This window comes from Perca fluviatilis, chromosome 9 (assembly GCF_010015445.1).
Source record: "Perca fluviatilis chromosome 9, GENO_Pfluv_1.0, whole genome shotgun sequence".
Taxonomy (NCBI): domain Eukaryota; kingdom Metazoa; phylum Chordata; class Actinopteri; order Perciformes; family Percidae; genus Perca; species Perca fluviatilis.
This window is the reverse complement of record NC_053120.1, coordinates 21,259,192-21,282,952: the sequence shown is the minus strand read 5'-3', so window position 1 is coordinate 21,282,952 and position 23,761 is coordinate 21,259,192. Positions and strand designations below refer to the sequence as shown.

General features: G+C 42.4%; 1 protein-coding gene across 14 annotated transcripts in view; it reads right to left on the bottom strand.

The window, feature by feature from the left end:
* Nucleotides 1–22,026, bottom strand: part of obscna (obscurin, cytoskeletal calmodulin and titin-interacting RhoGEF a) — a 47,643-nt gene extending 25,617 nt beyond the window's left edge. For 4 of the 14 annotated variants that reach the window (XM_039810709.1, XM_039810716.1, XM_039810714.1 and 1 more), the window contains exons 1-36: nt 21,757–22,026; nt 20,788–20,873; nt 20,432–20,698; nt 19,447–19,608; nt 19,198–19,302; nt 18,839–19,105; nt 18,357–18,626; nt 17,119–17,385; nt 16,700–16,963; nt 16,321–16,587; nt 15,741–16,010; nt 15,331–15,597; nt 14,870–15,136; nt 14,020–14,292; nt 13,092–13,355; nt 12,676–12,942; nt 11,954–12,220; nt 11,536–11,805; nt 9,896–10,162; nt 9,449–9,724; nt 8,840–9,106; nt 8,713–8,739; nt 7,340–7,606; nt 6,458–6,724; nt 6,108–6,374; nt 5,427–5,693; nt 4,943–5,209; nt 4,515–4,781; nt 3,997–4,263; nt 3,542–3,838; nt 3,147–3,404; nt 2,550–2,816; nt 1,938–2,204; nt 1,389–1,655; nt 996–1,262; nt 202–468 (exon numbers count right to left, since the gene is read on the bottom strand). In XM_039810709.1, the coding sequence (XP_039666643.1) occupies nt 202–468; nt 996–1,262; nt 1,389–1,655; nt 1,938–2,204; nt 2,550–2,816; nt 3,147–3,404; nt 3,542–3,838; nt 3,997–4,263; nt 4,515–4,781; nt 4,943–5,209; nt 5,427–5,693; nt 6,108–6,374; nt 6,458–6,724; nt 7,340–7,606; nt 8,713–8,739; nt 8,840–9,106; nt 9,449–9,724; nt 9,896–10,162; nt 11,536–11,805; nt 11,954–12,220; nt 12,676–12,942; nt 13,092–13,355; nt 14,020–14,292; nt 14,870–15,136; nt 15,331–15,597; nt 15,741–16,010; nt 16,321–16,587; nt 16,700–16,963; nt 17,119–17,385; nt 18,357–18,626; nt 18,839–19,105; nt 19,198–19,302; nt 19,447–19,608; nt 20,432–20,698; nt 20,788–20,827 (8,650 nt within the window). In that variant the 5' untranslated portion in view covers nt 20,828–20,873; nt 21,757–22,026. Of the gene's footprint in view, nt 1–201; nt 469–995; nt 1,263–1,388; nt 1,656–1,937; nt 2,205–2,549; nt 2,817–3,146; nt 3,405–3,541; nt 3,839–3,996; nt 4,264–4,514; nt 4,782–4,942; nt 5,210–5,426; nt 5,694–6,107; nt 6,375–6,457; nt 6,725–7,339; nt 7,607–8,712; nt 8,740–8,839; nt 9,107–9,448; nt 9,725–9,895; nt 10,163–11,535; nt 11,806–11,953; nt 12,221–12,675; nt 12,943–13,091; nt 13,356–14,019; nt 14,293–14,869; nt 15,137–15,330; nt 15,598–15,740; nt 16,011–16,320; nt 16,588–16,699; nt 16,964–17,118; nt 17,386–18,356; nt 18,627–18,838; nt 19,106–19,197; nt 19,303–19,446; nt 19,609–20,431; nt 20,699–20,787; nt 20,906–21,756 lie in introns of all 14 variants that reach the window. The other 10 variants (XM_039810720.1, XM_039810724.1, XM_039810711.1 and 7 more) reach the window with 9 other exon arrangements.
* Nucleotides 22,027–23,761: the final 1,735 nt, after the last annotated feature.

The following is a 23,761-nucleotide window of genomic DNA, read 5'->3' as shown; positions in this document are numbered from 1 at the left end:
TCTTTGATTATAAATACAGTGTTAAGACTTGTCAGCAAATTTACAGTGTAAATTCCCCACAAAGTCTTCCTTAAAGAATGGAGGAAGCGCTGGGAAAATAGGTTAAGAATGGAAAAAACTTTTCTATCAGATGTTTGGTGGTGTTTGTGGTTGAATGAATGAATTACTAACACTGACTTTCTCATTGCCAAACATACACACCTTTCACTGATACAGTAGCAGTGGTCTCTGCACTTCCTGCTTGACATGTGTAGCTGCCGCTGTCCTCAGGTTGGAGATCCTTGATGTGCAGCTGAAGGAGGCAGCCATCTTGCATTATCTCATACTTTCTGCTGGCTCTCAGAGGCAGCCTGTTCTTCCTCCATTGTACTGACACTCCAGGTTTAGACAGCTCACAGTACAAAGAGGCTGTATCTCCATCCTCAGTCTCTACACTATCTAAGTCTTTCTTAAAGAATGGAGGGAGCTCTGGGAAAATGGACAAGAAAAAAACACAATTGTACATGTGATGGGAACAGTGCTTGAAACCTCGCAAAGACAGAATTTGAACTGTTTTGGAAAACCTATTTTCTAAGTGGGTGGGTAGGATAACATAATGGCTACCAGATAGACCAGATAAGTACATGAAAGCATTGCATAATAAAATGCATGCAGTTATAATACTAAAATGTTCTAATGAAGTCAGAACTCTCCAAATGCACACACACCTTTCACTGATACAGTAGCAGTGGTCTCTGCACTCACTGTACTTGGGCTAGACGACATTCAGTGCTGACAAAATGTACTGAATCTGATTACATTTAGGAACATTCGTGGGGCAATTCCTATGTTAAAAAAATGCAATGACATCCAGGAAGTTCACACAATCACAGGAAAGTACCTTAACTCACAAAATCCATTACTTTTTGTGACTGAGAGTATTCTTATGTACTAAAATTTGCAGTGCATTTAATGTTGTGTATTGAGCAATTGTTCACTGTGACATGCACACCCACCTTTCACTGTCACAGTAGCAGTGGTCTCTGCACTTCCTGCTTGACATGTGTAGCTTCCACTGTCCTCAAGTTTGAGATCCTTGATGTGGAGCTGGAGGAGGAAGCCATCTTGTTTCATCTCGTACTTCCTGTTCGCTCTCAGAGGCAGCCTGTTCTTCCTCCATTGTACTGACACTCCAGGTTTAGACATCTCACAACACAGAGAGGCTGTATCTCCCTCCTCAGTCTCTACACTATCTAAGTCTTTCTTAAAGAATGGAGGGAGCTCTGGGAAAATGGACAAGAAAAAAACACAATGGCTACCAGATAGACCAGATAAGTACAGGAAAGCACTACACATTAAATGTATGCAGTTCTAATACTTAAGTCAGAATTCTCCAAATGCACACACACCTTTCACTGACACAGTAGCAGTGGTCTCTGCACTTCCTGCTTGACATGTGTAGCTGCCGCTGTCATCAGGTTTGAGATCCTTGATGTGGAGCTGGAGAAGGCAGCCATCTTGCTTCATCTCATACTTCCTGCTGGATCTCAGTGGCAGCCTGTTCTTCTTCCACTGTACTGACACTCCAGCTTTGGACAGCTCACAGCACAGAGAGGCTGCACCTCCCTCTTCAGCCTCCACGTTCTGCAATTCATCTTTGAAAAATGGTGGGAGCTCTGGGAAAGATAGGAGGGCCAGAGCATAATGAAGTAACATGGTTTTATTGTAAAAAATATTTCAAAGTTTAGCAAGTAAGTAGTAGAAATTATGTTAATGTTTTTGTTGCCTACTTATATGATAGATCAGTGGACTTTGCTCCATATCATATTAAATCATATTGACTTTCAGGACGTTTAACTATCATAAAAATCATTAAAAAATGACTAGGTTTAGTTTTCTATGATTTAGATCCTGATTACACTGAATTTTCATTGCCATGCAAATCGATGCACACACACCTTTCACTGATACAGTAGCAGTGGTCTCTGCACTTCCTGCTTGACATGTGTAGCTGCCGCTGTCCTCAGGTTGGAGATCCTTGATGTGCAGCTGGAGGAGGCAGCCATCTTGTTTCATCTCGTACTTTCTGCTGGCTCTCAGAGGCTGCCTGTTCTTCTTCCACTGTAGTGACACTCCAGGTTTAGACAGCTCACAGCACAGAGAGGCTGCACCTCCCTCCTCAGCCTCCACACTTCTTAATTCTCTCTTGAAAAATGGAGGGAGCTCTAAGAAAAAAGGTTGGGAAGGACAAAATTGTAAATCCAGTTCAGCATGTTAGTTAAAAATAGTACATGCAATATTTCAAAGCAAGAGGTTCACTGTACTTGGGCTAGACGACATTCAGTGCTGACAAAATGTACTGAATCTGATTACATTTAGGAACATTCGTGGGGCAATTCCTATGTTAAAAAAATGCAATGACATCCAGGAAGTTCACACAATCACAGGAAAGTACCTTAACTCACAAAATACATTACTTTTTGTGACTGAGAGTATTCTTATGTACTAAAATTTGCAGTGCATTTAATGTTGTGTATTGAGCAATTGTTCACTGTGACATGCACACCCACCTTTCACTGTCACAGTAGCAGTGGTCTCTGCACTTCCTGCTTGACATGTGTAGCTTCCACTGTCCTCAAGTTTGAGATCCTTGATGTGGAGCTGGAGGAGGCAGCCATCCTGCCTGATCTCATTTTTTCTGCTGGCTCTTAGTGGCAGCCTGTTTTTCTTCCATTGAATTGGCACTCCAAGTTTAGAAAGCTCACAGTACAGAGAGGCTGTACCTCCCTCCTCAACTTTCACACTCTGCAATTCTTCTTGGAAGAATGGAGGGAGCTCTGGGAAAATAGGACATTTGGTGTTATAATGTAGTATTTAGGCTGTTAGCAGAGGTGTATAGTCCAGGTGCCAGAAAGTAAAAATCCTGCCATGTTTTTGGATCTGCCTCTACATCTAGAACAGGTGTTTTCACTAACGAGCTCATCTACCTGGTAGAGGAGCTGGTTTAGTGATGGTTGGGACAGCTGCTGGACAAGATTTCTACTTTCTGGCACCTGGACTATACACCTCTGGCTGTTAGGAGGTGCATTTTACAGTATCTACCTTTCTGTCATCAGAACGTGAAACATTAATCCACTATCTAAAAGCAACATTACTTCCATTTTTACCTGTTACAGTAAGTATAGCACTGCTCTGCACATCTCCTGTATCACAGCAGTATGTGCCAGTATCCAGGGGATCCACATCACGGATAAGCAATAGGTTGACTTTTCCCTTCTTAAGTATCTCATATTTATCACCGTTTCGGAGAGGGATGTGGTTGCGCCTCCAGGTAACAGGGGAGGTGAAATCCGAGGTTGTGCAGGACAAAGTAGCTGTCTCTCCTTCCATGATCACGACATCTTTAGGCTTTTCCTCAAATAAAACTAGAATGTGAAATCAAATGACACTTTAGACCGTCTGGTTCCGAGGAAATCATTTTAGCTGAACTTACACAGTACTGAATTCTGATGTATTCATATTTTTTTAAATTACACCCTCTATTCCGTATGTTTCTGCTTACCTTGGGCCTTAGGAACAACTTGCAGACGTGCAGAGGTCCTCTCCTCCCCAACCACAAATGCCACAATGCCCGTCTCCTCAGGTGTTGTCATAGTGAGGACCAGTCGGTGCTGGCGACCCTGGCACGTCATCTGGTTCATCTCGTTCTTCTGCAGAGGGCTGGAGCCGAGCCACCAGACACCCTCACTCACGTCTGCATGGCTCAGCTCACACACAAACACTGCGTCCTCACCCGCTGTCACCGTTATACCTTGCAGCTCTGTAACGATCCGCACGCGCTCTGTGGAGGAAGAGGAAGCTATATACAGCTTGCTTTTTAGAGATGGAATGGGAAATATTTACAACTTAGATGAGAATAGCCTTTTGGTTTTGTTCATGACGCATTTCCTGTACTGTAAATGAATTAGTCAAATATATCAGTAAATAAGGAATAAACTTCTATCGGTAACCACCTACCCCTCACAATCAGCTTGGCAGTGGTCTTCTTGCCTCTGGAGATGCAGCAGTACTCTCCAGCATCCTCCATATGCAGTTTCTTGATCTCCAGGGTGTGTGTGGGGCCTTTCTTCTTTAAAATGTATTGCCCTCCTTCTACCACATTGTTGTCCTTCTTCCAAGTGACAGGGACATTAGCACTGGAAACTTCACAAGACATCAGCACAGATTTCCCCTCCATCACCGCTTGGCTCTCCAGTTCCTTCTCAAAGAACACTGATGCTGCCGCTGGGAACAGAAGGAAAGGAGACGTTATGCTGGAAAAGTTGAATGTACACCTAAAATAATAAGTTCTCCTACTGTTAATGGCTTGCCAAAGCAACAGAAATACAGTGAAATAGTAATGTTACCAGAGAACACAGAGCTGCACTGGCAATAGATGGATATTTAAAAATAACACCATCAGCAACAACGATGCAACTTAACACAATGTAAGTTTTAAGTGTAAGATGTAAAATAAATCGTAGCGTGTCAAATACCTCTCACGTTGACTTCAGCCGTTGTCTTCTGCTCCCCCAAGACGCAGCTGTACTCGCCAACATCCTCGGGCTGGATGTTTTTGATGTGCATTTCGGCTGTCCTCCCCTTCAATGTCATCTGATATCTTCCCCCGTGATAGAGCTGGTCCTCCGCCTTCCACCACTGCACAGGCACCCCAGCCCTGGACAGCTCACAGCGAAGGATCACATTGCCTCCTTCAGGGGCCTCCTGGTTCTTCAGACCCATTTTAAAGGTGAGGGGGATAGCTGTGGAAAAAGTTCATGTTGTATTGTTTTTTTTTGTTTGTTTATATGTTAACCTGTCTTTAACTGGCATAAGGTCAAACCACTGTGCTTATGAAAGCAAATAAAACAGGACATTTCTCTACAAGGATTATCTTGTTAAATGCCTGAATTTCTTCCCTTACGTGTAATGGTGATGTTGGCTGTGGTCTTGATGTCGCCGTAGATACAGCTGTAAAGTCCGCTGTCCTCTAGCTGTGTGTTTTTGATGGTCAGCTCCATGCTGCTGTTTCGATTTTTAATCTGGTACTTGAAATTATTCTTCAGCAGCTCTTGTCCTTTCCTCCACTCCACAGCAAGGCCGGGCTTCGACAGCTCGCAGTTCAACATCACGCTGTTCTCCTCCTCCACCTGCTGGTTTCTTAACTTTGTCTTGAATGTGATGGGAGGAGCTGCAAGGAGAAGAACCACGGACTGGTTATTTTCTTTAAAAATGTTCAAATAATTAGTTGCACTTAGTTGATTGAAATTCTTACTCCTAATTTTAGTTTAAATATCGTTTTACTTGATCCTATCTTGTAAGTTCTTTCAATTTCAATTAAATCAAATGGGAGAGGATAGCTAAGAAAGGCTTAGATCATTTTTTTCAGCGTAGGGTTTCTACTTTACCTTTGACGGTGAGCTCAGCAGTTGATTGGGTGTCTTTCGTCTTGCAGGTGTATTTCCCGGCATCACTTTCCTCCATGTTGTTGATTATCAGTTTAGTGAGATGTCCCTCCTGTTTCATCTCGTATTTGTATCCAGGTTTGAGGATGACTCTGCCTTTCCTCCACTCCACTGGAGCTCCAGGTTTGGAGAGCTCACAGCAGAAAGCTCCACTGTCCCCTTCCTTCACCTCCAAATTCTCCAGCGCTTGTTTAAATGTTACAGGAATCGCTGTGGGAAAAACACAACAAATCTGAAATTACAAACAGCTCACTCTCAATTCAATTTTATTTATAGTGTAAAATCATAACAGAAGTTATCTCAGGACACTTCACCTTTTGTATACAGTCTATGTCTACACCACACTCTATAATTTACAGAGACCCAACAATTCCCCGCAAGAGCAAGCATTGATTGCAATAGTGACTCTTGATGGGCGGCTATATGACGCTGCTGGTTGGGACATCTCTCAATTTTCCCCACAATAATAAATAATAATAATAATAACTATTATTATTAATATATGTTTTATTAATACATCCATGTTTACTTTTTAGGAAATACCAGGTCTGTCTCACTGTGGTTGAGAAACAAAATTCCCAGCTGAACAGTGTCTATCCATGGAATGGCTGTAGTGAAACATACCTCTCACTTTGATGTCAGCTGAAGTCACAACAGTGCCAACAAAACAGCTGTACTCCCCCGAATCTGTGAGAGTTAAATTTCTGATCAGCATCTCAGCCATCCTGCCTTCTTGCTTCATCTGATATTTTTCTCCCTCCTTCAGAAGTTGAGCATCTTTCCTCCACTCCACTGGAACTCCTGCTTTAGAAAGCTCACAGCGTAGTGTCACACAGCCCTCCTCCACAGCTTCCTGGTTCTTCAACTTTTGCTTGAAAGTCACCGGGATCGCTGAAAAGTGAACGCAAAATACTGTATTAGATGTGCAAATTGCCAAAGCACAGTTGTATTACATAATGTGTAATGGTTCTCACCAGTGATGATGATGGTGGAAGTCGTTTTCAGGTCTTCACAAACACATCTGTATGTGCCACTGTCCTCAGGCTGGCTTTTCCTGATGAGGAGCTCCAGGGTGGAGCCGCTCTGCTTTATCTGGTATTTCTCTCCGTTGGTCAACACCTTGTCTCCCTTCTTCCACTGCACTGGAGTGCCTGGTTTGGAGAGCTCACAGCAGAGCGTCACTCCATTGCCTTCCTGCACCTGAATATTCTTCAGTTCTTGAAGGAATTTGATGGGCCGCTCTGCAGCAGACCACAGGAGAAATATCAAAATGATTGAAAAGATGTTCATGTCTGTTTTGCTGCTCTCTAATAATAAAGTCTGATAAAGTCATGTTAACGCAACCATATACAGTATAGACCATACAAGCGTTCAGGTAACATCAGAAACATCCTCCTCTACAGAAAGAAAGAGGTGACAATACAAGCCACGCTGTTTCGAAGATCTGCCAAGTACAATGGCAAGGATGCCACCAAAGTAAAACAATACCAGTGGATCGTCTGGATCACTACTTTCAGAGAACTTGGTGTTTTACATTAGTTTCCACGATTTTTGGAAGCTGTTCTATAATTGCTAACACGTTAATCCCTTATTATGTCACCCTACTGTACTGATACAGTATATTCCAACTTTCAACCAACCAAATGTTACACAACGTACAGTATTTCTCCACAATAACTCCACATTTATTATGTCAACTTTGTCTAATTTGCATTTTGTTCTGTGTTGTTTTACCCTTAGATTCAGTTGTATTTAGCATGTTTATATTTTACCTTTTGGTATACTGTGTATTCATGAGCTCTTTGAGTGCACTCAAGCAGAACAATGCAACTTATTGTGGTGTATGCAGTACTCACCATTCACAATGATCCTAGCTTTGGTACTCTGTTCTCCACATATACAGGTATAATCTCCAGTGTCTTCCAGACTGAGGTCAGCAATCTTCATCTCCACCTGCAGGTCCTTCTTCCTCATCTGGTACTTGTCTCCGTTTTTCAGCAGCTCTCCTCCTTTCCTCCACTCCACTGAAGGGGCAGGTTTGTTGAGCTCACAGCGCAGCGCCACACTGTTGCCCTCCGTCACTTCCTGGTTAACTAGCGGCATCTTAAAACTTGGTGGTAAACCTGTCAATCAGAGTCAAATCTTACAGAAGATCCTATATGAAATTGAAACTCAACTAAAAGGAATAATCCCATTAGAATGAATTCTCAAAAAGAGAACTGTTTTTGCAGCTTAAAGGTGCAGTAGGTAAGACTTATGAAACTAACTTTCTGTCATATTTGCTGGAACTGACCCTATGTTCGAGTAGAACTACATGAAGCAGGTAATAAAAAAAAAAAAATCTGGCTCCTCTGGCACCACCTACAGCCTGTAGTGCGATTTGCAAAAATCCATGACTCCCTGTTCAGATGCACCAATCAGGGCCAGGGGGGGTGTCTAACTGCGTGTCAATCACTGCTCATGCACACACGTTCATTCTCCCTTGTGGGGGGAGGGGCTTAGGAGAACATTTGGGCTTTAGCGGAAAGGGGGGAGGGACTGAGAAGGTGTTGATGTTCAAATTTGTTGGCTAAGTCCTGGATCTTCACAATCCTACCTACAACATCTTTAAAGCTTTCGAGAGAATAAAGGACGAAATAAGGATCGATGGAGAGCGTTAAATGTAACAGCTAAAATGGAAACATGGTAACAATTATCTGATCATGCAAATTTCTACTGAATTCACTGGATTCAATAACACATTTACTTGTGTTCAGTTTGACAGTTACATTACAGCAGTGATGTAAGCAACACAGCATACTCACAAAACAATCTGTCATGCTCAAAATCATTTTTTTCTACTAAACTAAGTATTCCGTTAAAACTGAACAGTGGAATGGATTATATGATTGATATTACATATTAAATATACATGTAATATCACTTAAATGAAAACACTTAAGCTAATACTAATACTAGTTAAGTTACAGAACTGTATGGGATGTATCTAATTGCAAACTATTGCATCCCATATGAATCTACATCCCATATATCTACTCTATCTTTTCACCCAGCTTATGAGAAGTAATGTACAGTACACACAGAGTACTGTGACATTAAGCCATAAGCAGGACAAGATATGAAACAATAATTTCTACATTGAGTTCAGTGAAGCTACATAGTGGAGCTCACACAGTGCTCATACCCACTAAGTCTATTTTGTTTTTTATTGTACTACATTAAAGCTGACCTCTTTGGCGTCTGCGCTTGGGTGATTCTGTTGAATATATTGGGGACAATTTAAAAAAAAAGAAGGAAGAAATGTGCTTCACAAAATAATGAATCCAACACGTGGGGGAGATTTGAATTTCTATTACCTTGGACAGTGAGCTCAGCAGTCGATTGGCTGTCTTTAGTCTTGCAGATATATTTGCCAGCATCGTTCTCCTCTACGTTGTTGACAACCAGTTTAGTGAAAGGTCCCTCCTGCTTCATCTCGTATTTTTCTCCAGGCTTCAGGATCGCCCTGCCTTTCCTCCACTCCACTGGAGCTCCAGGTTTGGAGAGCTCACAGCAGAACACTCCACTGTCCCCTTCCTTCACCACCAGGTGCTGGATCGCTCGTTTAAATGTCACAGGAAGTGCTGTTGGGGGTATATTAGAAAACCCTGTATTTATTGATTGCATTAATTCACTACCTGCCGTTTCGTCTTAATCAAACGGGCTCCTCAATTTTTATTTTGTTGCAATGCAGGTATGGGATTTGGGATTTTGCACCACATGAAATGTACGTAGACATTTGAAATCTAATGGATCTGTAGTTATGTATCACTAAGCCACGGGTGCACAACTTCAGTAAGTAAGAGATATACTGAGACATGGACTATCCAAGGAGGCACCCATAACAACAGCTGTTTAGATATAAGCTAATATGGGCAAGAGAAATTAAATACATTCTCACTGTTCTTTGCACGCTTTAAACTTACGTTTCACTTTGACTTCAGCTGTGGTTTTCTCATCTCCTGTGATGCAGCTGTACTTCCCTGCATCTTCTGGTTGGACGTTGAGAATAGTCATCTGAGCTATCTTTCCTTCCAGCTTCATCTGATACTTTCCTCGATATATCTCCTCGGACAGCACCTGAGTCTCTCTCTGCCACTGCACCGCGACTCCCTTCTTTGAAAGCTCACAGCGTAATGTCACACTGCTATATTCTTCGGCCTCCTGGCTCTTCAGTCTTACTTTAAATGTGGCGGGAACAGCTGTTGAACCAAACACAGACACTGTTTATACACGTGAAGCAGAAAACATGCAAGATCATTAAAGAAGCACTTAACAGGTAGCTCAATACACTTTAAAAAAGGGTCAATGGACAATAAACAAAGAACCTACAGAGTGTGCTTCATTACACTCATCTCACACATTGAACATACCGATAACTTTAACGGTGGCCTTTGTTCTCTGCTCTCTACAAACACAGGTGTAGATCCCACTGTCCTCTGGTTCAGCATCTCTGATGATCAACTCCAGGGCCGAGTCCCTCTGCTTAATCTGGTACTTCTCTCCGTTCTCCAGCAGATTTCCTCCAAGCCTCCACTCTACTGGGACACCCGCTTTAGAGATCTCACAATATAGTGTGATGTTGTGTCCTTCCTCTACTTGGAGGTTCTTCAGTTTTTGCTTAAAGTTGATGGGAAGAGCTTACAGGCAAAGATAAAGTTAGGTCATGAGAAAGAAATGAATAATCACAAGAATACACTGTACACACTGTGTACACCATGATATGCCAAAAACACTTTGCAAATTCCGGTTCATTGCAATAACTTTCTACTTTTAGCTGATGTGAGTGTCAAAATGAATTGCAGCTGAGAACGGCTTTTCAGAATCAGTGAGGCCGTAGGAATTCTGCTTTGATGTGGCTCAGATGTACAGTGCATACAGTAAAAACATGCACATCAAATTAAATATATTGCATTAAAAAAAAAAGATAAATAAGTTCAGCATGACTTTGCAGGAAGCAGCAAAGTGCAAATGTGACCAGGTGTTAGAGTAAAGATCTTCATTGTTTGTTGTCAAAGTATATTTTCCTAATTTTCCCCCCACTTTTTTTCCAGGAATCTTCCGAATCTTTCTGGGAATTTACTGGAAACTTTGGAATCATACAGTGTCAATACAGTGATAACTTCCATTTTGCCAAAAAATACACTTATAGTAGCCAATTCTTTATGTATTATTGTGCAATGTGCTCTTTTGCTTTTATATGACTGAGCTTTACAATAGAGAGTTACAATAGCAACGGTCATATTTTCAGTTCGGTACTGGCTGCATGATTTTACATCCAAACCAGGGTATTTTTACACTTTAACTGGGTAATATGGAGAAAATCAGATATTGTGATATTCTTGACCAAATACCTCGATGTCGATATTGTGTTATGTGTTAAAGGGTTGACAATTGGTGCTTTAACAAAATATCTTCACATTTAGATTTTAGATAAATCATCAATAATGTGGATATAATGACTAAGTGGGTAAAGGAAAATAATAGAACAGCTAGAACAGTCTGGTACGACAGAAAATGACATCACTTTACTGTAATGCAGCCTTTTAAACCAGGAAAAGACTACACTTAAGCCATTTACATTATTACGGTATCCAAAATCTAAGACAATATCAAGTTCCATCACGATATCAATATAATATCGATATATTGCCCAGCCTTACTTTAACTCTTCTCTTTCCTATTTGCGGCCTTTCGACATTTACAGTCTGTGTTCAGTTGTTCAAAACCTTATTTTTAATTCATACATATTTATTTTGTTTATTGTGACAAAAGAAGCTTCCATGCACAGTCGGCGAGGTTTGTGTACATATTGTATAGACAAGTTGTCTAATTCAAATCTGTTTTGTATTGCTCTTTTAAGTCTGTTTTGCTATGTTTAATGTCACGTACTTTTTGACAGTAACCTACCTGTTACCGTACAGGGAACATTACAGATCTGATATTAATACCACTTTCTGCTTCAACATGAAAAAAATAGAACACAATGAAACTGTCAATAACAAACACCTACCATTAACAGTCAGAGTTGCAGTGGTCTCTATGTTCCCACAGATGCATGTGTAGATGTCGCTGTCCTCAGGTGTAACATCAAAGATCCTCAGTTCAATCAGCATGTCTCTCTGCCGCATATGATATTTCTCTCCACTCCGGATGAGTTCATCCCCCCTCTTCCTCCACTCGACAGTGTGACCAGACTTTGACAGCTCACAGCGTAAAGCCGCAGTGTTGCCCTCCTCAACCAGCACATTCCTCAGCTTCTGCTTGAAGGTGACTGGGAGAGCTGTGGAGTCATGGGTGACCATAGATTATGATAAATATTCATTGATGATGAAATATTGATAATTATCAACATTATTTGTAGAAATGATTTTAAGCTAAACCCACAAAATCACTAAAACCCATTAGCCTATTTGTAAATGATGTCCTACCAGTGATTTTGACAGTGGCAGATGTCATTTGATCAGCACACACACAGCTGTAGACCCCACTGTCCTCAGGAACAGGCTTCCAGATCAGAAGCTCCAGGCTGGTCTCCCTTTTCCTTATCTGGTATTTCACTCCATTCTTCAACAGATCATGTCCCTTCCTCCATTCTACTGGAATACCAGGTTTAGACAGCTCACAGCGCAATAGGGCATTGCTTCCCTCCTCTGCTTGCATGTCCTTTAACTGTTGTATAAATGTAATGGGAACAGCTGGAAAGCAAAAGGTGACTTTTTTAAATACAGTTAGAAGGAAGATGAAAATGGTGAAGCTGTGCAAAGTATGCCAGCCAGTCAGCAAAACATGTTAAACCACAACACTCAATAAAGCGTCTTAACCAACCATAACAGAATGCAACATCTCTCTGTGTAATGGAGCTATTTAACAATCAAACTAGTTGAAAAATGTATGTGCAGTGATAGGTATAAATGGTCTTGTGAACTGGCTCCATTTTCTGGTAGTGCCAACTACCTCAGGCCATAGGAGAGACTCAGTAGACTGAATAGCATAAATATTACTGCAGAGCACAACAGCAAATCTGTGAGAAAATCAGGAATTTACTTTCAAATATGCACCTGTAAAAATGTGTTTTGATGAAACTGTATATTTTTGCTAAAATTAGGTTTGGTAAAATGCACAAGAAGGTAAGAAAAAGTTGATAACACACCATGTACTTTGAGGCTTGCTGTAGTGCGGTGATCTCTGCACTGACAGGTATATTCTCCTGAGTCCTCAGGCTTCAGGGCTTTAATGGTTAGGGAATTAATGGTCTTCCTCTGTTTCATCAGGTACTTATCTCCAGGCCTGATAGTCTCAAAACCTCTCCTCCAGTGGAACTGGACCCCAGGCAGAGAGTATTCACAGGTCAGGGTCACAGTCTCCCCCTCTTTGGCCTCCACAGTCTTTAGAGACTGGGTGAACTCTGCTGGGATGGCTAAAAAAAGACAATAAATAGGAAAAACAGATGGATACTAATACTTAAAGACTTATAACAAATGTTTCCTGTATAATACTATATAATCATTCACATCCCTCTGGCATTTAATGTTGGCCAAAAGTAAGCAATACCAATCCTGTAATAACCTTTGACAGTTACAACGGCCCTAGTTGTAACAGATCCAGCACTGCACTCGTACACTCCGGCATCGTTGTTGCAGACCTCCCGAATCGTCAGCCGGGCCTCACAGCCAGAACGACTGGCAAAATACCTTGAAGAGTTCCACATCAGGCAGCCATCTTTGTACCACAGGATGTGACATGGCTTGGAGGCCACACAAGACAAAACCAAACCACCTCCTTCAATAGCCTCACAGTCTTCAAGTGCTTTAATGATGGTGGGACGTCTCTCTGGTAACATAAAGAAATAAAGCCAAATTAGAAAATGTGACATGAAAACAGAGTACGACTACGGCCATCACTCTCTGACTCCGTGGCAGAAACCCTCATACATAATTTCATTACCTCCCGTTTGGACTACTGCAATGGAATCCTGTCTGGGTTCCCCAGCAAAACCCTAGACAGGCTCCAGTATGTGCAAAACTCTGCCATCAGGGTCCTCACCCACACCAAGACGTGGCAGCACATCACCCCAACCCTCAGCCACCTTCACTGGATCCCAATTAAGTCCTGCATCAAATACAAATCCCTCCATGCCCTGGCCCCACTGTACCTCTCCGACCTCCTCCATCCATACTCCCCACCCCAAAACCTGCGGTCCTCAGATGCTGGCCTGCCCTCCTTTCCCCACACCAGACTCTGTACCTTTGGAGACAGAGCCTTTAGTGTCGCAGCCCCATCCCTATGGAACACCCTGCAGATATTCAAAATGCTGCATCCCTGGACATTTAAAAAAAAAAATCTCCTGAAACACCACTTGTTCACCACGGCCTACAACCTCCCTTAGTATAGCCACTGTAATTCTGTAAAGTGCCTCTGGGTTTCATGAAAGGCGCTATGTAAATAAAAGTTATTATTATCATTATGAAAATACACATTAAGATTAAAGCCTCACCTCTAACCAACATTGAGGCATACGATCTTTTGTCCCCTGCTGCAAACGAGATAGTGCCAGTGTCTTTGCGGGCAAGCTGTCTAAATGTGAGGGTGTGGAAGCCTCCGGGCAACATCTGGATCTCATTGAGCTCATTGGTGTACAGCAGAGTCTCGTCCAGATACCACTTGACCCCAATGTAGTCACTGGGACAAATTCGACACCTGAATGTGACTGTGTCGCCCTCTAGACACTCAACATCCTCTAATTCATCCAGGATCAACACCTTCTGACCTGAGAGAATCATGGAAGAGACGGAAAAGTCATAAATCCCATAAACATCATATACAGTGGGTACTAGAAGCTTTAAACAACATCATTTTGGCAAAGGATTTTAGCCTAGCATGTATAGCCACAGTGGGGATATACTATTTCTCTTACAAGCAGTATCTAATTCTGTTAGTATAAATCATCTCTCAATTAAATGATTGAGGCCCTTAAAATCAAGACTTTAATGGACAGTGAGTAGCCTATTATTTTTTATTTACTAGTCAAAAAAAGAACATAAGAAAAGAACATGTTTAGCAGCAGCTTGATAAATTAGAGTTGCAGTAACTTCTATCATATCCTGCACTGGCTGTATGGTTCCATATGTCAGCTATTGCATGCATATTCCTTTATTTTATTGTTGAGTATATACTTTGCAAATCAATTTTTCATTCATTTTAAGGGACTAAAATATCCCAGAGATTCAATTAATACAGTGATCCGTCCTGATGAGGCCCACATACAGATAACTTTAGACCAACTACCATGAACCTGAACCACAGTGATGCAATCCCCAGTGTTCCCTTCACTAGGTTCTTCTCACCCTGCACAGTCAGCTGCGCCCGGCTTTGCATGGTACTGACATCACACGTGTATACATCCGTGTCCGATTTCTCCAGTGAAGTGATGGTTAGGGACAACACCACGCCCTTCTGCCTGATGACATACTTCCTACCAGACCTCAGCTCCACCATGCCCTTCAGCCAGGTCACCCGCTTGGCTGGCCGCCTGGTCTCACACTCCAGGGTCACTTTACCCTTTTCCTCTGCTCGTGTGTCCCTTAACTCCCTCGCAAATGTATGCTGAAGTTCTGAAAGGAAAAATTAAGTTTAGGAAATTGAGTCAAGCTATACACTTTCTACTCCAGTCGCCGACCCGCATTGCAAAACAGCACAAAACACTGGACAGCAGCATTGATTTGCACTACACTACAGCATGAACACTACATTGTATTAGTCATCATCTAACATATTTGAAAACATTATTTCGTAAGCCCTCACTTACCTCTAATCTCCAGCTTGGCACGCGAGGCAATGCCTTCGGCCTCACAGCAGTACTCTCCAGAGTCTCTGATGGTGGTATTCTTGATCACCAATCGCGCCGAGTTCTTCTCCACACTCATTTCATACTTTGGGCTCTGCCTGATCAAATGGCCATTTTTCAGCCAACGGATAGTGACTTCTGGTTTGGTGATCTCACAGCTCAGCTCTGCGTCCTCGCCAGGTACCGCTTTGACATTCAACAGCTCCCTGAAGATGTGCACTGGCTTCTCTAAAGGAGAGAAGAGGGGAGAGCTTGGTTGATTAATGCATCTACCAAATGGCATATTTCAAAATAAAACACAGAGACAGGTATCCCCACAAACACGGATAAAACGGTGCTTATCTTGTTTTCCGAGAAAGCCAGGTATTCACCTTTAACAAAGAGCATGGTCCTACAGCTCAAGTCCTTAATTGTGAAGACCACGTCTCCAGCATCAGTCAGTATAGCATCTTTAATGGTCATCCTATAGTTGCGGCCATTGTTGATAACCTGGATGCGGCTATTGGGGACCAACACCTGGCCATTGATGGTCCAGGAAGGCTCATCATCGAGATCATGAGAGAGGTGACAATCAAAAGTGCAGCTTTCGCCTTCCAGGACAGTTGTTGTCTTCATACGTTGAACAATAGTGATATGTAAGTCTGTAGACAGATATAGTAACAAAACAGTGTTATATATATTTAGAGAGTACCATTACAGTGAGAGAGACATTTACTGCAACACCACAGAAAGTCATTTAACAACTTTTATGACAGAATAACTGAGTACCTTCTTGTCAGTTTAAAAATTTTTTTACTTGAGGTTCACAATTCAAAACTGACCCTCTGAAAGTTGCTTTCATCATTCTATCAATAATTTGGTGGCACTGTTGTGAAAAGGCAGACAGCTTAATGTGAACACTTCATTTTCAAGACTTTCCAAATAACCAACAACATTTTTCCTACTACTCACCATGTACAGTAACTTTGGCCTTGGTCTGGCTGGTGCCCAGGTCACAGGTGTACAGTCCAGCGTCATCCTTGCTCAGGGAATGGATGATCAATGCCATGGTCTTTCCAAACTGAAGTAACTCATGTTTATCATCAGCGGTAAGGACCATACCATCCTTCCTCCAAACAGGGGTCACTGTCTCTTTGGAAATGTCACACTGCAAGCAGACTTCCCCTTGTTCTTCTCCTACTGCATCCTCCAGAGACCTCAGGAACACTGCTGGGCGCTCTGGAGCCAAGATCAGCATACATAAAGTGTGCATATTTCTCAGAAATGAACAAATAGAAATGCAAGCATCAGGAAAAACTAATCATACACTTCAGTTATTCCCCAAGCTGACCTTTGACCTTTAAGGTGGTTGTCTCAGAGAGAAGGCCGGCTTTGAATGTGACCCTGCTCTCCTGTGGTCGCAGCGTCTTTATTGTGAGACTGTGCATAGTGCCCATGTGCTGGATCCTGTTGATGGCGTTGCAATAGAGGCGAACATTGTTAAGGAGCCACTCCACGTTGGCGACCACATAGTTGAGCTCACAGGAGAATGTTGCCATGCCCTCCTCCTCCATTTCCACTGGCTCCAAGTGTTTGACCAACTTCAGTGTTCGCACTTCAATAAAAGGGGGAAAGAAATGACGCTAAATCATCAACTGAACTAACATACAGAGGTAAAGTAATAGAAAACTAAATGAAATTCTCCAATACAGAAAGTGTTATTACTTTATCTCACACCTCAATTTCTTCCCAAAACAATGTTTAACCTACCCTCAACCTTAACATGAGCTGTGCTCTGGGAGCCCCCAGCCATGCAGCGGTACTGTCCTGCATCCATCCCTGTCAAGCCATGAATGGTCAGCTGTGCTCGCTTCCCTTCCCTTTTCATGCTGTACTTGTTCGAGGTCTTCAGAGCCGTACGACCTTTAAACCACCGCACCACCCTGGGAGACGGGGAAAACGCACAGCTCAGAGTCACAGAGCTGTTCTCCTTCGCCTCTGCATCGTCCAAGTGGCGGGCAACCTGGAGAGGTCGCTCTAGAAAAGAGAGATGTAAAGCTGCTTAATGAGACACTCCTGCAAAACATATAGTAGATAGTCTAGCTAGCAGGATTCACCCTGCAGAGATCTGAGGAGCGGTTAACCATAGTCCTCATAAATCACCAGAGTTTAGAATGCCAACACAAAGAAAGCAGAAGGTGTGAGACATCTGGCCAAAAAATAGGGACTTGAACAATCCCGGAAGTGGAACGTCATCGATATAGACCAAACTGGTATGACTTATTTCAGTAATAATCCGTTTGCAAATTAGCCACACTGGGTAACGTTATTAAAGGTCCCATGACATGGTGCTCTTTGGATGCTTTTATATAGGCCTTAGTGGTCCCCTAATACTGTATCTGAAGTCTCTTTTCCGAAATTCAGCTTTGGTACAGAATAATAGCCACTAGAGCCAGTCCCACAATGAGCTTTCCTTAGTATGTGCCATTTCTGTGTCTGTAGCTATTGAGGAGGAGAGAGGGGGGGCAAAGTGGAGAGTGGGGGTGTGGCCTTGACCAACTGCCACTTTGCTCGTTTGAAAGCCATGATGTCTCTCTCTCATGGGTGGGCCAAATTCTCTGGGCGGGGCAAAGCAGAGAAAGGGGAGGTAACCTTGCTCTTTATGACATCATACGGAGAAGATTCCAGATCGGCCCATCTGAGCTTTCATTTTCTCAAAGGTAGAGCAGGATACCCAGGGCTCGGTTTACACCTATCGCCATTTCTAGCCACTGGGGGACCATAGGCAGGCTGGGGGAATGCATATTAATGTTAAAAAGTCATAAAGTGAAATTTTCATGCCATGGGACCTTTAAGCTAACGTTACCTGGCTAGCCTAGCTAGCTTGCTCTATAATTTATTTTTGCTCTAATCATTTCATCCAAAAGGAATGCAGATCTCATTGACAAATTCAAAGTGCTTTATTCACGGTCTCTCTTCCATGCTCAGACCAGGTTTAGCCAACTCACCTTTGACAGTAAGCTGAGCAGTGGAACGACTCTTGCCAGCTACAAAGAGCATGGGGCCCGACATGGAGCTTTCTGTGGAGGTGAGACAGAGGCTGTGGAGGGTGCCTTTCCTGTCGATGTTCACTGCTGCGCTAGGCTCCAGCACCTCACCGTTCAGGGTCCACCGGGGAGGCCTCCCTGATTTCAGGCTGGTCTCCACTTGGAACAGCGCTGGCTCTGGCTCCATCACCTCCACTGAGCTCATCCCCCTCACTATTCTGATAGCCTGCTCTGCATGTACAGCCATAATACACATTACCACTACTAATACAACTCATGACTTATAACATTACAAAAATCACTCTTGATTGTATAATTTACACATTAGAAATGCATGTGCACATGGGCATTACACAATTTTTTGGGTACATGAATGCATACATGTACTGTTAGTAGGCAATAAACCTTATTTGATTTCATTGCTGTGACAGCAGGCAGCTTACCCTCCACGAGAAGCTGACAAGAGGTGTTGTCATCCCCTGCATCACAGGTGTAGGTGTCCTCATCTGAAGAGCAGACGTTGTCGATGGTCAGCTGCCTGTAGACATCTTGGCTGATCAGTTGGTATTTTTTACTGGGCACGAGCTCCTTCCTGTTCTTGTACCACCGGACCTGAGCATTAGGCCGTGACACCTGGCACTCCAGCAGACCTCGGTGGCGATACATGGCTATCTTGACCCTCAGAGGACGCACTATTTGGACTGGAAGCTCTGAAGAAGGGAGGAACAGGCTGTAAACCTTAAGCGAACAACCCCTCCATAAATCCATGTTAAATCGTGACATAAACAGTGTTGTGACTCACCTTTCACTGTAAGAGTTGCATAGGAAGAGACACGCTCTGCAGTGAATCTGATCTCTCCAGCATGCTCTGGCCTGACTGACTTGAAGAACAGGGTGTGAGTTTTACCTGCAATCAGATCAAAGGAAAAAATGTTGTATTGTATTTAACCAGGTTTTATATTTTCTTTACACCTAAGAACTGCCTGGTGCAACCACTGTGACAACTCAAACACAGCTTCTTAGCTTGGAAACCATGTGGTTGGTCTCTCACCCTGGTATCTGATCTTGATGTTGTCCCCAGGTCGAATTCGGCAGTCATCTCTGTACCACCGACCATCCAAATCCACCTGGTTGACCTCACACAGGAAATTCACAGGTTGACGCTCCATCGTGTCAACATTTTCGAGCTCCTTCACTATATGGATGTCCCTAGCTGGCAGAAGATAACCAAACCATTACTGTAAAACCAACAGAACTTGATGAATCTGCTTGTCAGATCGCTCTTATAGCAATAATAATAATAATAATAATTAATAAGGCTAATATGTTAATGTTTAGCAGGCATAATGTTTACCATGTTCACCATCTTGGTTTAGCGTAGCAGCATGCTCACATTTGTTTGTTAATTAACATCAAACACATGATGGGAATGACATTAGTTTTGCAGGTGTATAAACCAATGTATTGGACAAATTGAAATTTTGATCTGATGATGGTGCTAAGTAAAAGTTTAGGGGATCAAAGTTATTACAATTCATTCTCTGGGGACCATGAATGTTTGTATAAGACTTCAAAACAATTCATACAATAGTTGTTGAGATATGTCAATACAACCCAAAAAATGTCAACATGCTAGTGGTGCTAAGGAAAAGTCAGGGGATCAAAAATGTCACAAGGTTTCATCCTTGATGCACCATGAATGTCTGTAAAAGATTTTATGGCAATCCATCCTACAGTAATTGAGATATTTCAGTCCTGAGCGGTCATGGGCTGACTTACTGACCAACATAACCATGCCTAGAGCCCTGTAACTAACATGGCTAAAAACATTTAGGCATTATTTTTTCCAATTGGATAAACTAAGATTCCACAATGTACATGGTCCTCTCTCTTTTTCTTACATATGACCTCTTATTATGACTTATTTACTCATTCGTAATTGTATACATTAACCTATTACGTTATGTAGTAACACAAGAGTGCGGTCATATTTTAATTACATTTAGGCCTTAGTCAGGTCTATTTAACCACCTTACCTGTGACACTGAGTCTGCATGAGGTCTGAATGCCGTTGGCCTGAAAAGAGAACAGGCCTGCATCTCCCAAAGCCACCCTGTTCAGTACGAGGGAGTGCTTCTTCCCATGTGTGCTGATGCGCCAGCTGGGCTTTGACTTAAGCTGCATCCCATCTCTGGTCCACACACCCTCGATATAGGCCAGATTGAGTTTCACTTCAAAGGAGCAGCTCTCACACTCAGACACCTCCACATCTTCCAACCCCTTCACCACCTGCAGACGGTTCTCTGGCACACAAACACGCAGCATTAGAGACTCAAATGCTCATTTGCTACTACACTGAAATTGACCACTTTATGTGTGAAAGAGAACTTACTTGCAGCTGCTACAATTCCTCCAGGTATATTGTCTCCCATCCCCCCTCCTGCTCTTCTCTCAGTGTGATTGGGGAATTGTGTTTGCCTGTTGCCACAGTTATCACAGAAGGACTACAACTATTATATGATGAAAATATATATCAGGTAACGGCTTAGAAGAAAAGGAATAATCGGTTCAGCCGTAAACGCATCATCATGTTGTTTTAGACAAAACTCCATTTTACATGCCAAACAAATTCTTCTCAGGCCAATAATGATATAAAACCATCACTTCCAAAACGGCAGCATTGGCATGTCAAAATGGATACACATGGCATCACTCTGAAATGGTTGATCCCTGCGATAGCATGCCATTCCTCCTCAGTACTGAAGAGCAGAGTAATCTCTGTCACCTCACTTGGCTGAGCTCAGCACTACCAATATAACCTCAGCTGTGATGCCACCTCCATCAGGCTGCATGCACTGAACTGAGAAGAACGGGAAGCTTTAAAAAACAAACGAGAGGCCAAATAAGAACTGCCAATCACTAAACTGATTGATATATGTGAGATCATGACACACTTTTTGGAGGTTGGTTCCTCCCACTATCATTATGAGGTTTTCAAAGAACTCTAAGAGGAGGGTCATTCTTTCTCATTACCTACCAGCTAAAATCACATTACAGTAATGCGTCACACAATGGCACTGAATCTGCCAGCCATTATCTAGATAACCTCTATAGGCCTAATCAGTTCTGATAGCCATCGAGATCTTCTCTAACATGGCATGTAAGCTGAAAAAATACCATGGAAATGAAAAAGTCATGAGTTGAGCAAACTCAAAACAGCTGAGAGTGAAAAACTTGCGTATCTTATAATACAACTGTGCAGTATATGATTTAACTTTAATTAATTTTCCATCATAGTACGCAAGCAAAGAGATAATGCCAAGAAAAACTACCAAAATAACACAAGAATATGTCAGATCACCTGCAGCGATGCACCAACCTTCAATTTAGACTGGAGTTTTCTGGAAAGAATAAATCCTTGCATGTCCTCTTGTGGCACCGATGACAAAAAACAAATTACTTTCACCTGAAAAAAGAGGAGAGAAACATCCACCATGGCAACAGATCTGTCCGAGTCTTGTCTTGTTACACACAAAGCCTTTAAGATTAACAACAAACGTTTAGCCAAAGGAAAGCATGCCCAGGTTTGCAAGCTGCGTCCCTGTCCCCAAAGCAGAGAGCCTATAGCGCTTTCTCTTTTTTTCTTTCTTTGATGGAGCATAGGGCTGAACAGCTGACATATCTCTCCCCACATACTAACCTCCAAAATAGCCTTCCGTCAGTATGAGGGCAAAGATAGCTTTGGTTTTAATGGTGTGAGGCAACTCATGTCCAGCATCAATGGAACAATCAAAAACAATCAAAATGTATACAATATGCTTAGCGTAGTTGTTTGATGGTTTTCCAGTGTGCATGAATGAGCGAGAGACAAGCTTAGCGCAAATTACTTGAAGGTTGTTCGAACAGAGATCTAAAATGACTGGTCCGAGACAGAAGTAGAGTTTTCTTATCATTATACTAATCCCGTTATTGCAGTTTAATCACATGCTCTTTGCAATTCTGACCCATATCTGTCAGTGTCCTAAACCTTGGGTTAGACCATTCAAAGTCCATGGATCTCCACAGGGAGTATTCACCACTGCTGCAGTTGAAAGGTCACAAAAGATTAAACAATATGAAGACACACACGACTCCTCTCTTAAATAACACTTGATCGGCATTCCTTTCTGAGGTCATTTCCTGACCTGAGTATAAAGCGGTTTGCTACCCATGATTGCTAAGCTCTCGATAGAAAACATTCAAAGTAACACAGCAGCCATGCAGTGCCGATATTATTCCTCTAGCTCCTCCAACTCAAAAATATGTTGGGTTGAGGTTTTTATTTGCATTACAGTAAAACAACAAGACTGCCAGACAGAACAAAGCCAGCACTACCCAGCATTGTGTACACCTCAGTTTGATAGACAGCTCCATGTGCCACTGAGCACTCCTAAGTCGAGTGAAACTTGACAGGATAATCTCTTGGGGCACAAAAAAACAACTTGTCGTCACTGAGAAGGGAACCAGTCTCATTTTACAGATCTCCTGCAGCCCATTCATTACAAAGCTTTTACTGTAGCCGCTTTCTTAGACATTTGAGCGGGAAAGATTCAATTTAAGTACACTACGCTTTTTGCTTGTTGCTAAATGCTAATTTCAAAACATGATGTCATAACCCTTTGAAGATTGCACTCAAATAGACCTGAAGGCCCCCAATCTATCCCGCCACAATGAAGATGGCCAACTTGATATCATGAAATGGGGGCCTTCTCGTGTATAGCATCTTATTGATGGTGCACATAAGCTAAAAATAGAGTAGTGTTTAAGGAACCAAGGCAATGTGAGGATGTGTTGAGTGAATTTAGAAGTCGACAAAACAGCTGAACACTCCACCTAAGCCTCTGGATCTGTGTTTGGAAACCCTCCCCCTTTTGTGTATCACATGTCCTCTAGTCCAGACACCTGACAGTGGTTAGAGGAATATAGAAATGTTTAACACATATTTAAAACTGTGTTCTGTTTCTCGCCCTCAAATGGTTTTTCATTTAGCAGCACATTTTGCAGAGGTGATAATCTTTGTTGATAGATAGATAGATAGATAGATAGATAGATAGATAGATAGATAGATAGATAGATAGATAGATAGACAGACAGACAGACAGACAGACAGACAGACAGACAGAGACAGATTAGGGTGACCAGACGTCTCCGCTTTCCGGGGACAGTCCCCGGTTTCGGTGACCTGTCCCTTGCTGGAGCTGTCCCCGGAAATGTCCTCGTTTTTCACTGTGACTGACAGACCCGAAATTGGAATGAAAGAAAGAAAACATTGACCTAACGTTTAGTCGTGCACCCTACACGCGCAGGCTCAAGACAGCCAGAGCAAG